At 51.7% G+C, this 25,979-nt stretch overlaps 2 protein-coding genes across 2 annotated transcripts; both read left to right on the top strand.

Moving 5' to 3' along the window:
• Positions 1-1,242: 1,242 nt before the first annotated feature.
• LOC149995406 (leukocyte immunoglobulin-like receptor subfamily A member 6) lies at positions 1,243-12,582 on the top strand. Its single transcript, XM_090259207.1, has 8 exons — positions 1,243-1,313; positions 1,432-1,467; positions 1,653-1,937; positions 2,082-2,387; positions 8,764-9,048; positions 9,192-9,494; positions 11,359-11,491; positions 12,438-12,582. Exons 1-8 carry the CDS (start codon positions 1,280-1,282, stop codon positions 12,580-12,582), a joined length of 1,527 nt encoding a protein of 508 aa, XP_090115333.1. The 5' UTR covers positions 1,243-1,279.
• Positions 12,583-22,509: 9,927 nt separating this feature from the next.
• On the top strand, positions 22,510-24,716 carry LOC149995405 (leukocyte immunoglobulin-like receptor subfamily A member 5). Its single transcript, XM_090259206.1, has 4 exons — positions 22,510-22,681; positions 22,853-23,155; positions 24,309-24,347; positions 24,506-24,716. The coding sequence occupies exons 1-4, from the start codon at positions 22,510-22,512 to the stop codon at positions 24,595-24,597; spliced, it is 606 nt and encodes a 201-aa protein (XP_090115332.1). The 3' UTR covers positions 24,598-24,716.
• Positions 24,717-25,979: the final 1,263 nt, after the last annotated feature.

Genomic DNA, 25,979 nt, shown 5'->3' with positions numbered 1-25,979 from the left:
TATTGAGTCTGTTTCACACACACACACACACACACACACACACACGATGTGACTCAGTGCTGGATCAGTGGGCAGAGACATCCCAGATGGTCGAGAGGACCACAGAACTTCCAATTTGCACCTAGTGAAAGGTCTCCCTGCTGAGGGGACCCTGGAGTACCTGTCATGCCCGCACAGAATCAGGAGCCTCTACTCTGGGAACCCCTGGATACAGAGAGGTCCCCAGCTTTGGCCTCTTTTCTCTGTTGTGGTTCCCTCTCCATTTTGGAAACTTTCATTTTTTGTTTGTTTTTTTCCTCTGAAATGGCATTGGCTCTTGAGTGGGCATAGCTGTAGCCCACCTTAGACTGTGGGGTCCATCACCTGACTTCTCATGTCTCATCCCAACATCTTCATGGGATCTGAAATGAACAACGATAGACCCCGCCCACCCACACAGGAACGCTGACCCCAAATGCCCTCTGAGCACTGAGGTTCATGACAACATGATGCCGATGAGGAAACTGTAGCTCAGGGACTGATGGAACGTGAGCGCTCAGGTCACACAGGCTGTGGACCATGGAGGAATATTTCAATAGGGATCAGCTTTCTCCCCTAAATGAGAGAAGTAACCCACTCATTGTGAGGGGACGGCTCTTCTAAGGAACAGGGCACCTGAAGGGCAGGAATCACTCAGAAGCTGGTTCCCGTGAAGGCTGGGTGGATGGTTTTGCTACGAAAAAGGAGAAGTTGCTTTGGGGTTGTTATAGAAAGAAGCCACACTCTGGGGCCAGTGGGAGGGACACGTGTTTCCTTCCCCTTCCTTCCCTGCATGTGCCCTTGGTGCTCATGGTCACGGTGACACTGGACCTGCCTGCACAGCGAGAAGGGGACGTGTCTCTGTGGTCTGAGCTCTGCAGGCACAGGGACCACGTCTTCCTGAGGCACCTGCAGGGCCCGGGTGACCGCTGTCCACGGGGAGGACACACAGGCAGGTGCTGATGGATGGCTGAGGGGGCAGGGGCCCCATGAGGGAGGCTCTGACCTGGAAGGACATGCCCTGGGTCACCTCACCTGCAAGGGGCGTCTCAGGAGGCTTGGGGTCTGTTTCTGGCTCCATCATGGGAATGAGGGCCGGGCTCCTGGGGAGACCCTGTTCCCCTTCCTGAGAGGCTGCTGACGTGACACCCCGTGACAGGGAGGGCCAGCCTCCCAGTGGCCACACCCTGTGCGTCTGTCTACCCTGAGGACACCGGGGCCTCTTCCTTCTGCACAGCGGGGTCCAGAGAGAAGAGACAGCATGGCCCCCACCCTCACGGCCCTGCTCTGCCTGGGTGAGACGTGAGGGGGGAGGGGGAGCCCTGCTCTGCCAGGACCCAGGACTCGGGGGCTCACAGGAGGAGGGTCCCGCCCAGGATTCAGGGCAGGTCTCTCACAGCACCTCTCTTCCAGGGCTGAGCGTGGGCCTGAGGACCCCAGTGCAGGCAGGTGAGTCTCCTCAGGTGTCCCAGGTCCCTGTCCTCACTAGAGACAAGGGACCACATTCTGGGCGATTGGGGGTGGAGATCAGCAGGTCTGGGCTTACGGATGAAGGACGTGTGAGATGTTCGGGGCTGACAGTTGGGCACTGGGGTTGGGAAATGACTTCTGACCCAGCCCCCGATTCCTTCCAGGGACCCTCCCCAAACCCACCCTCTGGGCTGAGCCAGGCCCTGTAATCCCCTGGGGGAGCCCTGTGACCATCTGGTGTCAGGGGACCGTGGAGGCTGAGGAGTACCGTGTGGACAAAGAGGGAAGGCCAGGGCCCTGGGACAGACAGAAGCCACTGGATCCCAAGAACAAGGCCAAGTTCTCCATCACAAACATGACACGGGACACTGCAGGGATCTATCGCTGTTACTACCTCAGCCCTGCTGGCTGGTCAGCGCTCAGTGACCCCCTGGAGCTGGTGGTTACAGGTGAGAGGGCACTCAGGGGTCCCAGCCTCAGGCTCTGCCCTCAGGAAGGGGATGTTCTCAGGGTGTCTCCCCCTCACAGCCCAGCCCTGGGTGACATGCGGGAGGTGTGATCCTCATTTAACACGCTGTCTCCTTCTTCCCTAGGATCCTATAGCAGCAAACCCATCCTCTCAGCCCTGCCCAGTCCTGTCGTGACCTCAGGAGGGAACGTGACCCTCCAGTGTGGCTCACGGCAGGGATTTGGCAGGTTCATTCTGACTGAGGAAGGAGAGGACAGGCTCCCCTGGATCCTGGACTCACAGCGACACCCCAGTGGGCTCTTCCAGGCCCTGTTCCCTGTGGGCCCCGTGACCCCCAGCCGCAGGTGGACGTTCAGATGCTACGGCTGTTACAGGAACACCCCCCAGGTGTGGTCACAGCCCAGTGACACCCTGGAGCTCCTGGTCTCAGGTGAGGACAACTCATCCTGGCCCCTGAGTGACTTAGTGAGGAGGCAGGTCTCAGGGACAGCCCTGGTGGCCGGTCAGGGGAGGAGGTGCTGGGGTTCTGGGCCCAGAGGCCCTGGGAGTGAGAAGCAGTGAGAGCGGGAGGCTCAGGGAGGGCGACGGGTCCTCACGGGGCTGCTCAGGCCCCTCCTCCCCGTTCAGAAATCAGCTCAACGGTCACGTCCAAGGAAGACCTTCACTCCTGACACTGCCCACAGCAGACCTGCCTCCTTGCACCTGATATAGTCTCCTTTTCTCAGAGAGAGAGAGAGAGAGAGAGAGAGAGAGAGAGTGAGTGTGTGTGTGTGTGTGTGTGTAAATCTGACCAGCATATTTCATCCGGTGTGTATTCACAGGTTTCCTATTTATCTGCTCAGCCACAGAAAACCAAATGCTGTCATAATGACGTACTGACTCAGCACTAGCATTTGAAAATAATATGCATAGATCTGTGTGTGCTTGGTATGTGTAAGAGTGTATATATGTGTATATATGTGGATACATGTAAATTTTATACAAGCACAATAATCTCTCACACATATCCTATGGTAGGCAGTCCTGACTATGGGAAGAATTATTACTGATGGATTAAATAGGGGATGAACCACCAGGTGAAGGGGATAAACTTGGTTAAAAAGGGGGTCAGAGCCTGGCCTCAACCCAATGGTCTACTGACATCGGACCCCAAGACCACCATCCCCTCATCCCAGTACCTGTGTTCTCAGCTATAGAATAAATGGATACTCTTTTCCCGAAGCAATTAAGCAACGTGGTCCTGGGTCCCAGAGTGAAACCATAATGGAACAGAGCTGCATTGAATTGGAGAGAAAACTGTTGTGAACTTGGGGAACCACCAAAATAGGTTCCACCGGGACGGAGAAATGGGAATCTGCATTCGCGTGAATGACGAGGATTCCAGAGGGCACCTTCCTCCGCAGAGAAAGGTGTCACTAAGGTTGACACAGAGCTTATGCTGCGAGAAGTGGGTAGTAGACCTGAGAACGCAGGGAAAGGCTGGGTCAGGTCCCATCTTTTTGTGGTTCTCAGGAGCAGCCGGCACCATCAGCCCATCACAGACCAGCTCAGGTACCAGGAGTGGGGAGCAGGGGAAATCCTCAGTGACGGGGCTGGGGCAGAGGGTCATGTCCTGTCAGAGGGATGCAGGGGCCCTGGGGTGACTTTGTTTTCCCTGACTTCTGTGACCTCTTTCCCCACACTCCCTAGCCTCCCACCCCCAGGACTACACGGTGGAGAATCTCACCCGCATGGGCGTGGCTGGTCTGGTCCTGGTGGCCCTCGGGGTGCTGCTGCTTCAGGCTTGAGACAGCGAGAGGAGGGCCCACGCTGCAGCCAGGACATGAACACAGAGGGGACGGGCACCGTTCAGAGTGGGGGAACGTGGAACCCAGCTGATGACCCGGGACATGGCGAAGGACAGTCTCGGCCGCAGCTAGGGAACTGCTGCTAAGATCGTCCAGGGGAGCAGACGTGGTGGCGAGGTTTGGGGGCAGGAAACACAAGCCATGTTTTTGGAAAGACGCCTCCTCCATCCCACTGTGGGGCTGTCCCTCCCAGTCATCGCGGACACCCATTGACTGTCCTTTTCTCACCGCTGTAACATGAGCGTCGCCCACACGGCTGGTTTGGATTCACATCTACACACCCCTTCATGCTGGATCCCATTCATATGAACAGCTGTGGCATCTTCATTACACAGAAAATATTTTTAAATGTAAAGAACAAAGTATAGGCACCTGCCATATTGTCGGTGAACATCAAATCTCTGCAGCTAAATATAAAGTTAAACACAAAAGATCCCATTTCTGTGATTTTATATGAAATGTCCAGGGAAGGAAGCCCATTGAGACAGAAATCAGGTGGTTTCTCAGGGGCTGACGTGCAGGAGAGACGGGAGCTGGACAGCTTGGTGGAATTTGGGGCATGAAAACCTCTGAAACTAGAGAGACGTGATGGTGCAACATCATGAATTTACTCAACTCCAGTGAATTCTATGCTTTAAAAGGTTTAATTCTATGTTTTGTGAATTTTACGTCATCAAAAAGAAATGCAAGTCAACTACATGGTTCCCTGTGGGTCCCTTTTACATAAGAAGTTGCACCCAGTCCCCATGCTGTTTCATAGGAGGTGGGACCCCCCAGTATGAGATGCCTTCATGGCCCAGTGCTCAGGGCTCAGCCCCTGGTGGGAGGCCACCCTCGCTCCAGGGTGTGGGGGTGCAGGATCCAGGGTGAACAGCATGTTGCTGTGCCCCTTCATCTGCACCCACCTGCCATTCAACCATGGACGCCCCACATCTATAAGTCCCTTGCTGGATGGGTGTTGGGGGGGCATGGGTAGACCTGTGACTCCCAAGCAATGCTTCTTCCTACACAAGTCCCTGCAGCCCGCATCTCAGTCAGGCCCCAGATGACACCAGATGGAGGGTCCTCATGTCTCGGGCACTGCTGCTCCTCACGACAACCATGAGAGCTGAGCTTCCAACGTCTCTGCGATGAGGAAGATAGAGCGGAAGTTACTGGTCAACACAGACGGTCAGTCGGTGCTTCTCCACGTTGTAATCACAGCCTGTGAACTGTCCGCACCTGGTTCCTCTGCCCAGCGCGTGGGGGTGGAATCACTGCCGTGCCCCCTGACAGTGCCTGTGGCTGACAAGCGGGCTGAGGTCAGCTCTCCACCCCAAGCAGAGCCCCCTCCTCCTGCAAACCAGACCCTCCCCAGGGACCACCTCCCCTCCCCAGACCCACATGCCTGAGTCATGACCGCACGGTCCTTGTTATGGCGCCCATGAGCCAACCGGCTCAGAGCAGAGGCCTCTGCACACGTCCTAGACCAGATAATGACAAAGAAGTTTCTGCAGCCTCTCACTCAACTGTACACATGGTTTTGCTGTAGGAAGTGGGGAGGAATTCACAAGAAGTTCTCACAACAACTTAGGGTGCTGATTAGCCCGTCACCCAGGGGCCTGTCATGTTCGAGTTTCATCACCGTTTATTACCACAAAGTCTCCTACAGTCTATTCACACAGAGTTGTGTCTTTTTAAACCAGCAGTCTGTTCACACGTTTTTTGTGTCCACACATTTTTACAACATATTTTATTTATGTATTTTTAGAGAGAGGGCAATGGAGGGAGAAAGAGAGACAAATTTCAATGTGTTGTTGCGTTTCACTCGCTTTCAAATGGGGACCTGGCCTGAAACCCAGGCATGTGCCCTGACTGGGAATCGAACCAGTGACTCTCGGTTTGCAGGCCGGTGCTCAATCCACTGAGCCACACCAGCCAGGGCTGTTCACACTATTTGTTACTGACAATTTTCCTGTAACCTTCACAATAAAGTGCCTGGTGAGCAGAGACCTCGTGTGACAGGGCACAGCACACCCTGGTGACTATGTGTCTGTAGAAGAATCAGCCTCTTCCTCAGCGCCCTGTGGTGGCCCCTAGCGTGTTTGGGTCCCTCCTTCACCAGCAGGTCCCCACACTCCATGACTAAGGTGACAGACGCCCTCTGATCACATCAGTCCTTTGGTTTTCTCCTCAACAAATGACCAAAATGGCACCACATCACCCACTGCCTACACACTGCGCTGTCTGAGTCACTGATCAGCACTGCGTGTGTCCAGGGGAGGAAGCGGCACCTCCCCCCGTGAACTTCATGCCTGGACAGGCAACTGCTCAGCAGATGTTGGTTGGTTGCGGGAATGAGAAAGGTCGGAAGAAATTTTCATTTACGTTGTCTCAGGAAAGGGAACTGAAATGCCCACGGGCACATGGATTCTACAAAAGGCAGAGTCAGGGCTGCCACAGAAACTGGGCTGCTCCTGAGTCCTGCCCTGTGCCCTCTCCCCTGCTGTCCCAGGACAGGTGTCACGCTCTGGATTTGGGTTCCCCATGAAGTAGAGGCAGAGCCTGAGGGGTCTGCTGAGACTCAAATCTGGTCTGAAAGCTCCCAGAACCTGCTGTCACCTTGACGAGATTGCAGCTGAGGAGGAAACTGTGACTTGTTCCACGGAGCCAGGACCTTGTCACACATATTGTGTCCTTCTGCCCTGAGGGGCTCTGTGGACTTCATACGCCATCTGCACCACTGGAAAGCCTGGGAGACAGCGCCATGACCCGGACCCTCATTGCTCTCCTCTGCCTTGGTGAGTTTTGGGGAAAAGAGAAGGATTGGTCCCCTCCCCTCCCAGGTCCATGACTCAGGAGGCTCAGTGGAGGCTCAAATTCTAAGGAGAAGAGATATTGGTTCAGCACTCAGAGGCCCAGACAGTTACCAAGGAAAAGGGGGTTCATTTCCATGGTGCCTTGGTGTAAGACCCCAAAATGAGTGTTGAGGAAAACAGGTCTTTATTTACAAGATTTCAACCTGGGGGTGGGGAGCTGTGAGCATTTCGGCTCAGAACCCTTTTCTCCCACAACAACCAGGACTTCCCTTGCTCCCCAAAAGACTATAAACTAGAAATATGCCCAGTAGTTCCCCATCCCTTATCTGTCAGCTCTCTCATTCAGGATGTGGGGTGCAATGTCATCATGAAACAGAACCCACAGGCTCATCAGCTCTGACGGGCTCGATGGCCTGCCACCAAAAACCATAACATCCTATACCAGTTTGGAGAAAGAAAAATATTTGCTTATTTAAAAATTGTACAGATTTAGATTAATGGTGGATTTCTGCTGTTAAGTCTTTTGTTCTTTAAAATACCCACAAACACATAGTTCTGCCTCCCTCTGCTAAACCAGGCTAGTTTCAGATCAGAGAAGCCAGAGGTGCTATTTCCCTCTAGGGGAAAAGAAGTCTGTGGCTTCGTATTTCCCAGACTCAGTTCAGCTTTCTCAGCTCCCATCCTTTTGTGCCTGATTGGGGAGGTTTTGCCTGTTGCGAGGTTTTTCAGGTCTTAATCCAGAACCATGTAGCACCTTCTTACGTGCCCAACCTTAAGGCAGGCTGGTGAGCTGCTTCTGTTCCCTTTGAAGCCACATGGCTTTCTTTTTACCTCCTCGCAAACTACATGGAGTTCCCCTGTTTACGGTGCCGCCTTATTTTTAAACGCCTCAGTGTGGCCTGTGACCAGTCCATGTGTAGCGACCAGTCGTGGCCACTTGTAGAATTTTGCGCAGGCCCCATAAGCATGTCATCACCACTCGATGGTCAAAGCCTCTCCCATCTCCTTGGCACGTGGAATGGCCATAGCTCTTCACATATTAAGACAGTAGGTATATCTCAGGAAAATAGCTGTGCTCCACTGAATCCCACCCTCCATCCCCAAAACACAGGTTGTGGGGAGTCGTTGGGGATCCCGCTCTTTAACAATCAGACTCCATATAACAGTCCAGGAAAGCCTGAGCTGTGGTGCACTGGGTCATGGAGAAGCCCAGGAAAGGCACAAGCCATGTGAGTGTCCTCCCCGCATGTCCCGAGTTCCAGGAGCCCAGATAGAGTCCAGGTCGACAAGGCAGAGTCCTTGGTGGCTTCTGAGTCGCTGGAGTGGCACAGTCATAGCAGCAGCCGCCTGCTTTCTCACCGGCCCAGGCCGCAGGCCCCCTCCCGCAGCAAACCGGCTCTCCTACACAGCTGCCCCGCTCCCCACCATGGCTCTGCCTTTCCTACACGCAGGCCTCACGGCGGGCTGCTGCGGCGCCTCTGCAGCGTTTTCACACCGCGTGGCCCCGCTCACCGACAGGCGCCGCCTTCCATTCATCCTGGTCCTGCCCTTCCTTCAGCAACGTGGCTCCTGCTCTCAACTTCCTTTCAAACCCTGTGGCCCTCTCTTAATGGCTGCCACCTCATTTTAAACCCCTGACTGTGGCCTGTGATGCAGTCAGGGTGTTGACCAGTCCTGGCTACTCCAGAATTTTTTCAAGGCCCGGAAAGCTGCTTCTTCATCACCATTCTATGGTCAAAGCCCCTCCCATCTCCTGGTGCCACCGCCATTGGCAGAACTGAGAACCCAGCTACCAGCCACAGATGCGCCAAGTCCCTGTAAAGCTGCAGAATCTCCCTCTCACATCCCCAAACCAGGGGCTGTGGGGAATCTGGGGGAGGCTGCTCTGTAACAAGCCCAGTTCTGGAGCTCCTGTGTGTGGGTTCAAGGACAGTCTCACCCGACTCTCTTCCAGGGCTGTGTCGGGGCCCATGGGACCACGTCCAGGCTGGTGAGTCCTCCCCCAAACCTGCTGCTTCAGCCCCAAGTCACCACTGGGCAACTGGGGGCACACAGTGGGTCTGGGCTGATGGGGACCAGTCTGGGAGGGGCTTTGAAGCAACAGCTGGGGAAACTGAGGGGACAAGGACACCCCTGACACTTCATGTCTCTTCCTTTCCAGGAGTCCTCCCCAAGCCCTCCATCTGGGCTGACCCAGGCCCCGTGGTCAGCAAGGGGAGCCCTGTGACCATCTGGTGCCAGGGGCCTCTGCAGGTGGATGCCTACACTCTGTATAAAGAGCCGTACTCTGTACCGAGGGCGACAGGGAACCCACAGGACCCCAGCAATAAGACCGGGTTCCCCATCGAATCCATGAGCACCTATGATGGGGGGAGATATCAGTGTGCCTATCACAGCTCCAGTGGCTGGTCTGAGCGGAGTGACACCCTGGTGCTGGTGGTGACAGGTGAGAGGGTGGAACCAAGTCCCCTTCTCCCAAGCAAAGAAGATCAGAGTGCGGCTCAGGGGGACCTCACTTCTCACAGCACACACCTGGGGGAGGTGGAGTGATGGTCCCACTTTTAACACAGTTCCTTCCTTCTCTCTCAGGAATGTATGACGCACCCTCCCTCTCAGCCGAGCCAAGCCCTGCGGTGGCCTCAGGACAGAATGTGTCCCTCTCATGTGGCTCTGTGTTCAGTCAGCACTTCCACCTGGTGAAGGAGGGAGCAGCTGACCAGCCCCAACACATGGAATCCATGACCTCTGACAAGGGGTGGAAGGACCGGGCCATCTTTCCTGTGGGTCCCGTGCGCACCTCGCATGCGGGGACCTACAGATGCTATACTTCTTTCACCCTCTTCCCCTATGGGTGGTCACACCCCAGTGGCCCTCTGCATCTCAGGGTCTCAGGTGAGGGCACTCATGCTCAGCCCCTTCTCTGTTCTGAACCCCAAATCACGGATCTAGGCAGTGTGCCCAGAGGAGCCCTGGGGGTCATGGGGCTTCAGTGACACTGGCCTTTTGGGACCTGAACCACAGGCAGGAAGCTTAGGGAGTGAGCCTGGAGGACAAGCACTGCAGTTCAGTGGGCAACGTGGGGTCCCGACAGTGATGCGTACTGAAGGGAAGATACTGAGGATCATGGGAAACCAACCTTCGTGGAAGAGAAATGGGACTTTACGGGACAGCAAGAGGCAGGCACAGCCCCACATCTTCCATTGGTTCGTGTCATGCAGCATTTGGGGTCCACAGACCCTCACTCACGTGGACCAACTTCATGGCTGTTGGGTAGCAGAGTCTTCTTAGACCAGCAGACACACGGGCTCCACCAGGCTTTTTCTAGTTTCCCAGTTTCTATTTCAATTAATCAAGTGTTTACAGAAGGGCTTGTTTCCTAAAGTGCTGGGGATAAAAGTGGAGACTTAAGGATGGGACCGCATGTCTCAAGTAGCGCTGAGGTCACTGGGTCCTGTGTGGTCAGTGTGAGAGGAGATGCATGAAGGGGAAGATACCCAGCTCAGGTGGGGAGGAAAGAGTGGGTGCCATGCCTGCCTCTGTCCGTGGTGCTGATTCCAGGGTCCTGCGTCATCCTGGCACCTGTGCACTCAGGCCCACAGAGGAAGACAGAGTAAAGTGGGCCTCTTGTTTCTGGGTCAGGGTGACTGAGGATCCACTGGGAGTCTAGGCTGAAGTGGAGTTGGCTCAGCTCCCTTGAGATGAATCTCAGTGACAAAATCTTATCATATCTGGGACTTGGTCCTCTCGTGTATCAAAGCAGGAGTCTACCCTGCCTGGAATTGAAAAAGTTCAATCAGCTTAGAACTTTGGTTCCAGTGAATGCTTGTGGGAGAAACAGCATGAGTCCACTCTGAGCATGTCCTGTCTCCACTGGGGATCAATGTCATTACGTGGATGTGGAGAGATGGCAGGATTTCTGCTCAGTTTCCACGAGCACCAGGTTGTCAGATGAATCAGGTCATTTTCCAAAACACCTCCTATAAGGACTCATACCAGTGCCCCTTCCCCTCCCAGAGTTCCCTGTCTTTCCTGGAATGTCAGTTCTCACATTATCAGAGTCTGTCTTATATCAATACATACCTATATCTTTATCCAGGTGTTTACTTAAACCTTTTATCCCATCATTTATCTCTTCTGCTTGTTTCTTATCGATCTTACTATCTAGGTTACAAAACTCAATAAATAATCAAGTCTGGAAAGTGTGGTAATCCTTGATCTCAGAAAGATTACACGGTGTATTCTATGTGTTCAATTATTTCTTTTCTAAAGAAGAGATTGATAAAAGAACTAAAAGTCACATGAAAATATATAATCCTAATCCGAGAGCGAGGGAGCTAGCTGAGGTGGAGGAACTCCTTCGTGCTCCTGATCTCAAGAAGACATAAAGGCCCACAAAGTCTCCTTTGTATCCTAATTAGATGCAGACAAGACCCCAAAAATGGCCATCTCAGGGGAAGTGAAGGGCAGTACTAGATACAGAGACTCACTGGAGATCACAGAAGGCTTGAGTGTTCCCACATATCCTCACCCTCGTCCTGTGTGTGTTTGTTTTTCAGGAGCAGTTGATACCCAGGGGCTATCACAGAACCAGACAGGCTCCAAGACTGGTGAGTGAGTCGTGATTCCCTGTTAGGGCGCTGAGGCAATGGGGTCAAGTCCAGTCAATGGCAGTCGCATGACTGGGAGAGACATCCAGAGATCCTGGGGTGCTTCAACATGACCCTGACCTCTGTGACCTCTTTTCCTCCATCTCCAGCCTCAAACACCCAAGACTACACAGTGGAAAACCTCATCCGCATGGGTGTGGCTGGCTTGGTCCTCGTGGTCCTGGGGGCGCTGCTGCTTCAGGCCTGGCACAGTCAGGGAAGCCCCAACAATGCAGCCAGGACGTAAACACGGGAGACAACAAACGAACCATCCAGCAAGATAGAGCCTTGGAAAAGCCTGGAGACATGGACGATCTTGGGAACCTGCTGAGAATGGCGAGGGGGTGTGTGTGGCTCTGGTACAGGGAGAGGTCAGGACTGGTGGACAGACAGAGGCCTCCCCTAGTTCAACGGGGTCGCTGCGCTTCATTCTGCTCTTGGTTTTCCTTGACTGGTCCCTCTATTCTCAACCCCATGGCATGGGGCTAGAGCCCACATCACAGGTTCGAATCCACACCTGCGCTCAACCTCCATCTCTGGTCTGCTTTCAGGGAAAACACTATTCTCACTTTTATTGATGACATTCGCTGAGTGTGTGTCTCTTTGGTCAGACACCAAATCTGTTTTAAATGTGAATAAATCCGAATAAATGAATAAATACCAAGAATAGTTTGGACTTATAGATGCAGACGACAGTATGACGGTTACCAGGTGAATGGGAGCAGGTGAGGAAAGGAGATTTGACTCTGGAAGAGGAACACAGTGCAATTACGGATGATGTTTATAGAATTGTATACATGAAACATCTGTGACATTTTAACATTTATTATTTTTATAGGGAGGGGAAGGGAGGGGGAGAGAGAGAAACATTGATGTGCAGAGAAACAGATTTGTCGGCTCAGTCCGCCCCCAGCCGTCGGCCCTAACCAAGAATATTGATCATTCAACGCACCTGGTAATGTTCTTCCAGAAATGCCGTGATTATGGTGAAGGAGAGCACTAGCTGGAAATGACGGTCAGGTGGTGTGTTTAGGAACCTGCTCTAAGAAAACACGTTTGGGGTTCTCCATCCATCAAAGCCCTGAACTGTAGCTTTTGCCTAATTCCCGGGTGTGAATGCTTCCTGAGGGCGGGAGGAGTGGCCACCTCCCTCTGCCCGGACCTCCCCGCCTGTCTCCCCCTCCATCAGCTTCACCGAGTCCCAGCCGCGCACCCTCTCCGACAGCTTGGCGGTGGAGAACCGTCCAGGTTACTTCCCGACCATGTGCCCTGGGCCGGCCCCCGAGTTCTCGTCCCCCTGCCCTCCCCGCCCATCCCTCTGGTCCCAGGCCTAGCCCACCTGCCCAGGTCCTGTGCCCGCACCATTCCCGCTAACACAAGCCACCAAGTCCCTTCCCGGGCTGCGCCAAAGCTACCGCAAGTGGTCACACCTCCAACCGCCCCTAAGAACACACACAGGTGAGCGCCCCTGTGCCTGCGACAGGCTCACCTGCAACAAGAAGTTCGCGCAATCCGACAAGATGGCCCGCCACGACCTGACGCACAAGGGGCAGAAGCGCTTCACCCGCAGCGACCACCTGTCCAAGCTCTCGCGCTGCCACCCCGATTTACCCGTAACGGATTCGCAGCCCTGCAGCCTGGCCACAGCCCCGCGCCCGGCCCAGCTCTCAGCTCTGCCCCTGCCGGCCTGCAGGGCCCCGCAGGAGCCCACCCGGAGCTTGCCCCACGCGCTCGCTGTCCAGGCCCATTCCAGCGGTCCCCTGAAGTCCTAAGATGCCTCCGATCCCCTCAAGACAGCAAGGACGAGACCTGATGGTGGACTTGGGTCAGCTGGACCTTAGACGTGACCCCAAACATGGGTGGCTGGGATCTGTGTCTGTACAGAGCCATGACCTATTTTTTAAAATGACAAAATTTTAAATGACGGTGTTTACCAATAACTGGCCAGACACATTGAAACTTGAGGACAAGACATACAATTTAGGGATCCTGCCAGAAGAGGGAGCCATCCAATGTCTGAGAGGCCCCGGAACCTAAGCTGGACCAGCCAAAAGGATCCGTCACCTGAAGGCAGCTAGTCACGCTTGGAGGACGTGACCGCTACTTCAGACACATAAAGAGAGCACGAAACTCCAAAGAATGCGAAGAATCAAAAACATAACAACACCAAAGATCATAGTTACTGCCGCCCCCCCCAACATCTGACCCCAAAGACATGGAGATCTGTAACTTACCTTGTAGATGATTCAAAAGTAACCTAATGAGCTACAAGACAAAGAAATGAAAGACGATTCAATAAAGTCAGGAAAACATTACATGGGTCAAGTTGGAACGTTAACAACGAGACAGAAATCATAAAAGAAAACCCATAAATTCTGGGGCTGAAGAAGTCAATGAATGAAATGAACAATGGTATAAAGGGCATAGACCAAACAACAGATCAAGAAAAACCGGAGGCCAATATCCTTATTGAATATAGGTGCAAAGTTTTATACAGTTTTATACACCATAATCCAGTGGGCTTTAACACAGAGTCCCAGAAATATGAAAGAACATTTCAACATATGCAAATCAATAAGATTTTTCACCACAATAATAAAGTAACTGATATAAAACATATGGTTGTTTCAATAGATGCAGAGAAAGCATTTGAGAAAATACACCATTCTTTCATAGTAAGCACTGTCAACAAAGTCGAGAGTAGAAAAAGCACATCTTTACAAAATAGAGGTCCCATGGGGCAAGCCCAGAGTTAACATCATACTCAACAGTGGAAAGCTGAAAGGTTTTCTTCTGAAATCAGAGACAAGAGAAGGATGCCCACTCTCAACCCTCTTATGCAACTTATACTAAAAATCCTAGGTAGAGCAGACAGACAAGAAAAAGAAATAAACACGTCAAAACCAAAAAGAAAGAAATAAAACTGTCTGCAGATGATACAATCTTATATATAAAAATCCTAAAAATGCAACCAAAACATTGTTACAATTAATTAACAAGTTCAGTAAAGTTGAAGCATAAAAAGTAACCATACAGAAATCAATTGCATATCTATACAGGAACCACGATATATCAGAAGAAGAAATTTTAAAAAATGCCATTTACAGTAGCATCAAAAAATAATAAAATTCTTTAAAATGAATATAATAAAGGAGGTGAAAGATCTGAACTTCAAAAACTGTAAGATTTTAATGGGAGAAATTGAAAAAAAATAGGTGGAGACATGCCTCATGTTCAGTTTGGAAGAAGTAAGTAAAATGTCCACATTGTGGTCCTCGCTGATGTGGCTCAGTGGATTAAGTGCCAGCCTCTGGGCAGAAAGATCGCTGGTTCGATTCCCAGTCAGGGCACATCCCTGGGTTGCGGGCCAAGTCCCCAGTTGGAGGTGCATGACAGGCAACCACACATTGATGTTTCTCTCCACCTATTCCTCCTTCTCTTCCCATCTCTCTCAAAACAAACAAATACATATTTTTTAAATAAATAAAATGAAAAAAAATGTCTGCAATGACTGATGAGATCTATATGCAAATTCAATAAAATCCCTATGTAAATTCCAATGACGTATTTCACCAAAGTACAAAAGACAATACTTAAATTCATACAAAACCACAAGAGACCCTGAAAAGCCAATGAAGTCTTGAAAAAAAGGGACAAAGCTACAGGAAGCACGCTGCCTGATATCAAACTATACTACAGAGCTATAGTAACTAAAACAATGTAGTAGTGGCAAAAAAAAATTTTTTTAAGACACATACACCAAAGGATCAGAATTAAACGTTCAGAAATAAACTCATGCACACACCGCTAACAAATATATGACAAAGGGAAGGCATTTGGCAAAATTCAAGAAACTCTCAGCACACCAGATATGGAAGGGAACTTTCTCAATCTGATAAAGGGACAAGTACAAAGGCTACATTGAACATCACATCTAATGGGGAAACTGAATGTAGGTGGAAAATACACAGGAGGTGGCTGGAGACAATGACCTGAAGCTCAAGTAGGAGTCTTGTGTGGGGAAGGCCCTTGGTCTTGAAAGGCACTTGTCCCCGTGGCATATTTCACAGATCTAGACCAAATATTTCAAAAGTTCTATGGAACAAAAATGACCCCAAATAGCCTCAGTAATCTTGAGAAAGAAGAACAATGTAGGAGAGATCACAATACCTGATATCAAACTATACTACGAGGCCACTATAATCAAAACAGTCTGGTACTGGCATAAGAACAGACACATAGATCAATGGAACAGAATAGAGAGCTCCGACATAAAGTCAGGTTTTGATGGTCGATTAACACTTGACAAAGGGCACAGAGCATAAAATGGAGTAAAAATAGCCTCTTCAACAAATGGTGTTGCAATATCTGGACAGGGATGTGCAAAAAAATGAAACTAGACTCCTGGCCAAGATGGAGGCCTAGACAGACACGCGGTGTCTCCCCCCACAACTAAGAAGGAATGCAACTACCTCAAATTAGAGACAAGCAGAAGTTCCAGAAAATTGAGCTACATGCACGTCCAACAAACAAAGATATGAAGAAGAAATACTCACCCAGACAGTTAGGAGGGGCGGAGCCAGAGCAGAAAGGTCTCGGTGTGGTGGTGGCAGTGGCAGCAGCAGCAGCAGCAGCAGCAGCAGTGGCAGCAGTGGCAGCAGCGGCAGCAGCAGCAGGCCAGCAGAAAGCACAGTCACACATTTTAAAGAACATCAAGTCCTGTCTTCTCTTTTCTACTCCCCTTGCATGGTAAACTTTAAATGCAATGTCCACTAACTGAGAGGGGCTCATTCCTAATACTCTATCTATACGCTGGAGTTTCCGTCTAATATCTGGGGCACTCTGCCCAATAAATGTCATGTTCACCATTCTTATGTTCTCTTGTGCCTGTGGATCAACATCAGTGTACTTGCTATAGGCTTGATAGATCCTAAGAACTCAGAAGGATCCTCATCTGGTTTTTGCTGAATAGTCTGTACCATATTCAGGCTTTTTGGCCTGGGTACCCCTTTTCTAAGTCCTTCCAATATACACTTCCTGTAGTGTTTCAAAGGAACTAGGCCTCCACCATTTGGGTCCCAGTTAGGCTCTGTCCAAGGAATTGCCACAGTTGGGTTGGGGGTCCCATGGGGATCCTCTCCATGGAGACGCTGAGCCTCTTCATTAGCCTTACTTGTAACCAGTCGCCTCTCATCCCCAGTTAGAAGAATATTTAGGAGAGCCTGTATATCTGCCCAGTTTGGGTTATGAGTGGCAAAAATGGAGGCAACAAGCTCTGCCATTTTCTGAGGATCTTCCCTATATGAGGTGTTAGAATTTTTCCAATTTAGCAAATCTGAAGTGGAAAACGGAGTATGGGCCCAATAGTAGCCAGAGGGCTGGCCTTGCTGATTTATTCCACCTATTGGGTACTGCCGTAGAGGGAATTGGCTTGCTCCGAATTGGGAGGCCCCCTGACTATACTGAGTTCCTTGGCAGGTTCTGGCGGGGGAGACCCACTCCTCCTCCTGTAAGGGTGGAGTCATTGACTTTGCAGTCACTTCAGAGGCTGGCTCCAAAAAGGGTGGTGTGAGAGAAGTCCCTTGAGTTTGCAAAAGGGCAGGCACCACGGAAGCCACTTCCATCTCTGGAGGTGGTATGGTGGAAGCAGCCTCCACCTGCAGAGGGCGCTGTACCGTCGCCACTGGCACTGCAGGAGCTGCGGCCGCCTGCAGAGGGCGCTGTGCCATCGCCACTGGCGTTGCAGGAGCTGCGGCCACCTGCAGAGGGCGCTGCACCACAGGAACTGCTGCCACCTGCAGAGGGGGTGGAGCCACTGCCGCAGAAGCCTTGGCCTCCTGAACCGCCCCCACCTGTGCCTGGTTTGGCGGATTTAGAGAGTTAAAGAGGGCTACTTCCTCATTTTCCCTTTCTTCCGGCATTTGACTCTCAGGAAAAGGCTTTGTGGCCTCTTTTTCCCTCTGCACCATTATTTGGGCCTCCATTTCTGCTAAGGTCGTCTTATGCAACTCTACAAATGCATTTAGATAATAAACATCTTCCCAATTTCCCGATTGCAGACAGTACCTCTTTAATTGGTTAACGATAAGGTAATTAAGGGAACCATTCACAGGCCACCTTTCCTTACCATCCAGAACATACTTAGACAAACAGTGTTACAAGAATACATTAATATTTTCTTAGTCATAGGATAACAACAGTATTTATCCCAGTTTTCCAAAATTCTTCCCAACGGGCTGCCCTCAGGGACTTGCCCAGAACTGCTTTTATTAACCCAGACATACATGACAATGGCTATATTCAGAAAAATCCCAAGGACCAGAAAGCATATATACCACTCAGGCATCTATAATTCTATTACTTCCAGGAATTCTCCTAATCGGACAAACAAATCTAGTATCCACGATGCCATTATTTCAGAAATGAGTTTTTAGTAAACAATCATACTTCTCTAACCCCTTCTCAGTTCTATTTTCTTTTCACCGCACAGGCGTATTTAGGTGGCCGACGCCCTCAGAAGGTGTCTCCCAAGGGGGTCGACCTGCCACGGGCAATTATTAATGTCCTGCCGTGGTCGCCAATTTGTTACAGAGTCCCGCCAGAGTCGCCAAATTGTTACAGAGCCCCTGGGCTGCTCCAATTGAAAACAAACCCATGGGCTCTTTAGTTAGGGGTCCGATCGCCCGCCGCCAAAATTATAACTCTGAATATTATAGTTGAGTGAAAATAAAATTGTTTATTTAACAGTTACACATATCCTTGCCTCCCCCTACCAAACCTAACCAGTTTTAGGGGGGTCAGAAACACCGCTTCCCTACTTCTTAGGCACAGTTCAGCTTTACCATCGGCTGCCAATCACTCAATCAGATTGGGGAGGTCCTTTCTGTGCTGTGGTGCCCTCCAGCTCTCAATGCAGGACCACCTGGATTCTCAGCCTCCTTGCAAACTGCCTTCTTCCTGCAAACCGCGTGGATCTCCTCTCCTTCTCCAGAGCACCCCTGCTAACACCCACCAGTGAGGGAGACAGCCCCAGAGCGTGCCCCCCCCAAAGTGTTTGCAGCTGCCTATATATCCCTGACTGCGTCCTCTGATGCAGTGGGTGTTGCCAATCGTCGTCGGCAGCCGTCCGTCTTGAGAGACGATGGCGTAGCTTCCTGAGAGTCTATCTGCACCGCCGAGAATGGCTGTGCAGTCCGACTTGGGAGTGACAATCCCTGCCACACTTGTTACAGGTGAAGGCAGATGGCCGTTGTTGCTGCTGTTGACGCTGCTTCCGCCTCGATCTTTTCTGGACCACCTCCTCGTTGCGCGCAGCCTCTGCACGTGACGTATCTTGCCTGACCGCAAGCCTCCAGGCTAGGCGGTCGTCTGCTTGAACTTCCCATGTGTTGAGATTGATGGAGCATTGTGTCATGTCCTTTTTGCAGATGTCTTTGAATCGCAGTTTTGGGCGCCCTGTCATCCTCTGGCCTTCTGCTAGCTCGCTGTAGAGGAGGTCTTTGGGGATACGGCCTGCATCCATTCTTTTGACATGGCCGAGCCACCTGAGGCATCTCTCGCCAAGAACTGCATGCAAACTGCTCATATTGGCTCACTTCAGCACCTCGGTGTTGGGGACCTTATCCTGCCAGGCGACATGCAGGACGCGTCGCAGGCACCTCATGTGGAAGCTGTTGAGTTTCCTTTCGTGCCTTGCGTAGGTGGTCCACGTCTCGCTGCCATAGAGGAGAGTGCTGAGTACGCAGGCTTGGTATATGCGCAGTCTGGTTTTCTCAGTGAGGCTGGAATTGTTCCACGCTCGCCGGTTCAGTCTGGCCATAACTGTGGCTGCCCTGGCGATTCTCCGGTTGACCTCCAGGTCGACTGACAGAGAGCTCGAGATGGTGGACCCGAGGTAAGTGAAGTCGTTGACAACCTCCAGGGTGTATCCGTCGATGGTGATGCATGGGGGAGTCCCCGTGCCTTGAGCCATAACGTTCGTCTTCGTCAGGCTGATGGCTAGTCCGAACTCCTTGCATGCGTGGGAAAGGCAAGTGACTAGCTGCTGGAGTCCCTCTTCGGAGTGTGATGTCAAAGCTGCATCGTCGGCGAAGAGCATCTCACGGATGAGCACCTCTTTGACTTTGGTCTTGGCTCGTAGACGCGGCAGGTTGTAGAGCTTGCCATCGGATCTGGTGTGAATGAAGACACCCTCGCTGCAATCCTTAAAGGCGTATTGGAGGAGCATGGAGAAGAAGATTCCGAACAGCGTAGGCGCGAGGACGCAGCCCTGCTTTACTCCGCTGCTGACTGGGAAGGCCTCAGAGGTTGCGCCGTTGTAGGACACCGTGCTGTGCATGTTGTCGTGAAAGGACATGACCACAGCAAGCAGATGTGGTGGACAGCCAATCTTCCGTAGCAAGCTGAAGAGACCGCTTCGACTGACCAGATCGAACGCCTTCGTGAGGTCGATAAAGGCGAGGTAGAGTGGTTTATGCTGCTCGTGACACTTCTCCTGCAGCTGGCGTAGGGAGAAGATCATGTCCACTGTTGAACGGCCAGCTCTGAAGCCACACTGGGACTCTGGGTAGACGCAGGAAGCAAGGGTCTGCAGGCGGGCAAGAGCGACCCGGGCGAATACTTTGCCGACGACGCTGAGGAGAGAGATGCCCCGGTAGTTGTTGCAGTCGCTGCGGTCTCCTTTGTTCTTGTACATGGTGATAATGTTGGCGTCTCTCATATCCTGGGGGATGTAACCCTCCTTCCAGCAGCGACAGAGTAGATGGTGGAGTGGCTGTAGCAGGACTGGTTTCCCGCTCTTTAGGATTTCTGGAGGGATTCCGTCGCTTCCTGGTGCTTTCCCGCAAGCGAGGCGGTCGATGGCTTTGCTGAGCTCTGCCGCAGTAGGTGGGGTGTCTAGCTCCTCCATGACTGGTAGGTCTGGGATGGCGTTAAGAGCAGTGTCTGTTACGGTGTTCTTCGTTGCGTACAGCTCGAGGTAGTGCTCGGTCCACCGCCGCATTTGCTGTTCCTGGTCAGTGATGACCTCATCAACCAGTGTTGCCAATAGTTCTGACCATTCACAGAACCCCACGTAGGCTCTGTGTGCTTTCCTTACCATCACCTGGTTCAAGACTCCTCCCATCCACCTGAGGCCTTGGAAGCATCCAGGAAATTTTACATAATGAAAGACACCACCCATCAGCCTCAGGCATGTGGAGACATTCTGAAAGCTGCTTCCTTCTCCCCATCACCCAGCCACTAACTCTGGGGATTTTTGGACTCCCCTGTTTCTGTAACACTCCCTGTGACCCGTGGATGGTCCTGGTCACAGGTGACCACCAGTTTCAGTCTTAGTTCTCCATGGGGTTCCAGCCCCATGTGGGCAACTTTCATTTTTCTTTCCTGCTCCTGTCTGTGCCCACAGCTTTTAAAACTGAAACCGGAAAAGCCAGTGTTCTTGCTGCCTGCCACCTGCCAGCCCCAATAAACAGACACAGGGACTGAATCTTTATGGGCGCTTTACTCAGATGGTTGGTGATGAGAGAAGACAGGTGGGTTTTTCCCTAACAGATTGCCTTAAATTCTATTATAAGCAAACCCTTTTAATAAGGAAAAGATAAGTGTAGGTAAAGGGCTTGGAATTTAAGGAAAATATTGGTCAGATAAAAGCTGCAGCATCTTTCCTCTGTGTCCTGGGCGGTGGTCACCTCACCCTGGAGCACAACGGCTCAGATATCGTCTTGATTGCCTGCAGTCCTCCTGGAGCTCAAAGGTGGGGCTGCTTATGGTCTCCTGAGTCAGGGTGGGTCAGACCTCGAGTTTCTGAAACAATAACTTTTTGCCAACATTTGTTACTAAACTTATTAGCTGTTACCTGAAACTAAAATTTTCCAACGATGGAGTCCCTCATTTGTACCTGGACTGGAAATGGATGTCTCCCTCCCCTGCGCCCAGCACACTGACCCACAGCCACTGAGGGTGGGGCTGGTGACAGCAGGATCCAGGTGAGGACACTGAGGCAGAGACAGGACATTACCCCACAGATCACTCGGGCATTCGTGATGGACATTTAAATAAATATTTATTTTAGGTCAAAATCAGAACTCTAACCCAAATCAGTGTCCCCTATGCTGATGGCAGGACTACAGCATGAGCAGGAGGCTTTAAGCAGGAAACAGGGGCCCTGAGGGGCAGGAATCACACTCAGAGGCTGGTACCCGTGAAGGCCGGGTGGGCGCGGTTGCTAAGGAAAAAGGAGAAGTTGGATTGGGGCTGTGATGGAAAGAAGCCACACTCTGGGGCCAAGGCAAGGGGTGCGTTTCCTTCCCCTCCTTCGTGCATGTGCCCTTGGTGCTCATGGTCCCGGTGACACTGGACCTGCCTGCACAGCAGGAGGGAGACGTGTCTCTGTGGTCTGAGCTCTGCAGGCACAGAGACCATGTCTTTCTGAAGCACCTGCATGGCTCAGGTGAGCACTCTCCACGGGGAGGACACACAGGCAGGTGCTGATGGAAGGCTGAGGGGGAGGGGGCCCCGTGGGGGAGGCTCTGACCTGGAAGGATGTGCCATGGGGCACCTCACCTGCAAGGGGCATCTCAGGAGACTCAGAGTCTGTTTCTTGCTCAATCATGGGAATGAGGGCCGGGTTCCTTGGGAGACCCTTCTCCCCTTCCTGAGAGGCTGCTGACGTGATGCCCCCATGAAGGGGAGGGCCAGCCTCTGAGTGGCCACACCCTGTGTGTCTGTCTACCGTGAGGACACCGAGGCCTCTTCCTTCTGCACAGTGGGGTCCAGAGAGGAGAGACACCATGGCCCCCACCCTCACGGCCCTGCTCTGCCTGGGTGAGATGTGAGGAGGGGGAGAGGGAGGGGGAGGGGAATCCCTGCTCTGCCAGGATCCAGGACTTGGGGGCTCACAGGGAGAAGGGTCCTGCTCAGGATTCAGGGCAATTCTCTCACAGAGCCCCTCTTCCAGGGCTGAGCGTAGGCCTGAGGACCCCAGTGCAGGCAGGTGAGTCTCCCCAGGGTCCCAGGGCCCTCTCCTCACTGGGACAACGAGCCACCCCACAGGTGGCTGGGGATAAAGAATACAGATCTGTCTGATGGATGGGGGACACCTGAGGGGTTCTGGAACTGACAGCTGGGCATGAAGTTTGAGAAATCTTTTGTGACCCAGCCCCTGATTCCTTCCAGGCACCATCCCCAAACCCACCCTCTGGGCTGAGCCAGGCCCTATGATCCGCTGGGGGAGCTCCGTGACCATCTGGTGTCAGGGGAACATGGGGGCCCAAAACTTGGATCTGTATAAAGGTGAAACCCCACTGAGCTGGGACACAGAGAGCTCACTGGAGCCCAGGGACAAGGCCAAGTTCTCCATCACATACATGACACGGGACACTGCAGGGAGCTATGGCTGTCACTACCTCAGCCCCGCTGGCCGGTCAGAGCGCAGTGACCCCCTGGAGCTGGTGGTGATAGGTGAGAGGACACTCAGGGGTCCCAGCCTCAGGCTTTACTCTCAGGAAGGACGTGCTCTCATGGAGTCTCCCCCTCAATTCCCAGCCCTGGGGGACGTGAGGGAGGTGTGAGTCCCATTTAACATGCTGCCTCCTTCTCTCCTAGAATTGTACAGCAAACCCAGCCTCTCAGCCCTGCCCAGTCCTGTCGTGACCTCAGGGGGGAATGTGACCCTCCAGTGTGGCTCATGGCAGGTATTTGGCAGGTTCATTCTGACTATGGAAGGAGGGGACAGGCTCTCCTGGACCCTGGACTCACATCCACAGCTCAGTGGGCAGATGCAGGCCCTGTTCCCTGTGGGCCCCGTGACCCCCAATCACAGGTGGACGTTCAGATGCTATGGCTGTTACAGAAACACCCCCCAGGTGTGGTCACAGCCCAGCGATTCCCTTGAGCTCCTGGTCTCAGGTGAGGCCCGTGACCCTGTTCTTTCTGTGCTCAGTCAGCTCAGGGCTCTGTCCTTGGAGAATCGGGGGCAGAAATCAGTGAGAAGTAAAGGAGGTCCCTCGGAGGAGGTCCTGCCCATGGGAGGGTAGGAGGAGACAGGGCCTCCCGCTCCAGACTCCATGTCTGAATCTCAGCAGGAGACAGAGCAGGGAGGGCGGAGTGAGATGAGTGTGAAGTGAGGAGAAACGTGGTCAGACTGAGCAGAGCAGACAGACCCCTCCACTCACCTGCTGCCGTCCCCACCTCAGCGTCTGAGCCCTGGGTCCTGACCCCCACGGGACACCCTCCCAGAGAGAGGCAGAACCTCTGACCAGGGACCCAGCCCTGTAGCCCCCCAGCTCACCTGAGACTCGGAGGGACCGTGCCCAGCTCATGAGGACAGGGGTTGGCTGCCCAGACTCGGTGTGAAACCCGTGTGCTCTCTGCCTTGTCTGCCCTCCTATCTGTTACTGCTCTTTTACTGAGAAAACTCAAGCAACACTTGCACTTATAAATTTAAGTTCTAAACCTTTCTGACATCAAAAAGTCAAATTTTTACTATTTTTTGTGATTATGTGAAATTTATCCATTCATTATGAAAAATAACCTTCATTAATATGAAGTGTTTACAGACGATGCTTCAAGAGACTTTTTGACTTCAGATACCTTTTGAGATTTTATTCCTAAAATTGTCTATACTCATAGTTCAAGAATTGTTCACATACTACATATATGTATGTATTTATATCTGAGGCCAATCCATGGATTCTGGGTCCTCAATGTTGAGTAATATAAGCTCCCATCTCCAGAAGAGTTCACTTGGATGGCTAAGTACCCCACAGGGAGCAGACAGGTAACAGGAACGTATTATTTTCTGTAATGAGAGACCATATTTCTCAGCAACCCTGAATTCTCCAGGGGAGCCAATTATGTTCCAAAGTGCATCAGGAGCCGAGTGTAAACTCACAAGGTACAGGGAGACTCAGAGAACCCCTGGAAGCAGACAGAATTCTTGCAGCACAGAGGACAGGTTCACCAGGGCTGAAGCTGTGACGTCCCCATAAGTGGGAGAGTTTGAAGACACTTGGATTGAGTGACATCATCAGTCCATGACCCCACTTCTTTGTGTTCTCAGGAGCAGCCGACACCATCAGCCCATCACACAACAGCTCAGGTACCAGGAATGGGGAACAGGGAAAACCCTCAGTGACGGGGCTGGGGCAGAGGGTCAGGTTCTGTCAAGGGAAGCCACGTGCCCTGGGTGCATGTCCAGGATCATGGGGTGACATTGTCTGCCCTGACCCCTGAGACCTCTTTACCCACAATCCCTAGCCTCCCACCCCCAGGACTACACGGTGGAGAATCTCATCCGCATGGGCGTGGCTGGTCTGGTCCTGCTAGTCCTCGGGGTGCTGCTGTTTTAGGCTCAGGACAGCGAGAGGAGGGCCCACAATGCAGCCGGGACGTGAACACAGAAGACAAAAAGTCCACCATTCAATGAGGTAGATTCTTGAAAATAAATCTTGTTGAGCAGGAAGTTCTCAAAAATAGCTGGAACATATAGTGAGTTAATGGACCATTCATAATTTCAAGAGCAGTACAAGTCGTTGACATGATGAAATACGTCTCATGAGTTGCCTGTAGAGACTCTAGTGCTATTGAAGTGTGGACGGGGCCTCCCACCATTACTGATTTTCTTTCAATGATTCCCTTCTCTTCTCACTTCAATGGCGTGAGGCTACATCTGTGTCTTCTTTGGATCTGCACCTTCGTGCTCTGGTTCACTTTCCCATGTGTGAGTCTACATGCTTCCTTATTTCTATTAGGCACATCCGTTGACGTAGACTTCTCTTCAGCTCACAGCACAGGGTATGTTCCAGAGAACTGAATACATGCATACAAGTAGGGCCCTCCCTGTTTTGAAAAACAGCATCCTGATTAGGACAGATAAATCTGAAATCATTCCTAAAAATGTCCTCTGCACCCATTGAGCCCTTGTGTCCTCACCGGATAATAGTTTCTTCAGAAATGCCATCAGTTTGAATGAGTACATTCAGGTTTGAAGCAAGCACCAGGCAGTGGACTGTAACCCAACTCTCTGAAATAATAATTTTTTAAACCCTGGATTTGTGCTCCCTGGCACTGCGTGTGCTCTCTGCTTCTCTGCAAAACACCCAACTCTTAGCCCCTAGGGCTGTAGCAGATGCCATCCTCACCACGTTTTCCTGAAACTCCCCATATCCGTTGGCTTCTCTCTTTCTAGTCTCCCTGTATTTAACTGTCTAATTCCACTCCCCCTGTATTGCACCCTAAACATTTCCCCATTGCTGCCTTCCAGTTTCATAAATGTATCTTCAGATGTATCTTGATTTTGATGGAAATAATATTTTGAGTGTTATTTCAAATTTTATTTTCTACCTCTAACATGTTTGCCTAATTTGCTTCTAAAATTTCATATTCTTCTGTAATACAACCCCTGTTGTTTGAAGAATACAACTGTCTCCTTTATTTTTTCAGAAATCTAAATATACAATAAAAGGACTATCCTCTATCCCCCGTGTTCTGTTCCCTCAGATATGACGACCCCCGTTACTGACTCTGTAGGCAGTGCTCACACCACTGTGAGTCTGGGTCCATTCCTGCTGACACTCACCTCAGCTCACACACACCTGGTTCTCCACACACAGTCCCTCCCAGGGCTGTCCTGGCCTCAGGACTGAAAGTGGGTAGAGAGTTTCAGCTACTCTGCCCCATGACATTTGCTGCTCAAACAGCATCTGACCAGGATGTGCCTGGCAGGGATGAC

The sequence above is a fragment of the Furipterus horrens genome, unplaced genomic scaffold (assembly GCF_987537825.1).
Source record: "Furipterus horrens unplaced genomic scaffold, mFurHor1.1.pri manual_scaffold_13, whole genome shotgun sequence".
Classification (NCBI taxonomy): domain Eukaryota; kingdom Metazoa; phylum Chordata; class Mammalia; order Chiroptera; family Furipteridae; genus Furipterus; species Furipterus horrens.
The sequence above is the reverse complement of the archived record's forward strand: the minus strand, read 5'-3'. Positions and strand labels throughout refer to the sequence as shown.

Bases quoted from the DNA above. Each gene is read 5' to 3' on its own strand.
- LOC149995405 (XM_090259206.1), top strand. From the start codon at position 22,510: ATGGGGGCCCAAAACTTGGATCTGTATAAAGGTGAAACCCCACTGAGC. The intron at 22,682-22,852 runs GTGACCCCCTGG...CTTCTCTCCTAG, and splicing joins CGCTGGCCGGTCAGAGCGCA to AATTGTACAGCAAACCCAGC. The intron at 23,156-24,308 runs GTGAGGCCCGTG...TTGTGTTCTCAG, and splicing joins CCTTGAGCTCCTGGTCTCAG to GAGCAGCCGACACCATCAGC.
- LOC149995406 (XM_090259207.1), top strand. From the start codon at position 1,280: ATGGCCCCCACCCTCACGGCCCTGCTCTGCCTGG. The intron at 9,049-9,191 runs GTGAGAGGGTGG...CTTCTCTCTCAG, and splicing joins CCTGGTGCTGGTGGTGACAG to GAATGTATGACGCACCCTCC. The intron at 11,492-12,437 runs GTAAACACGGGA...CCCCTCCATCAG, and splicing joins CCCAACAATGCAGCCAGGAC to CTTCACCGAGTCCCAGCCGC.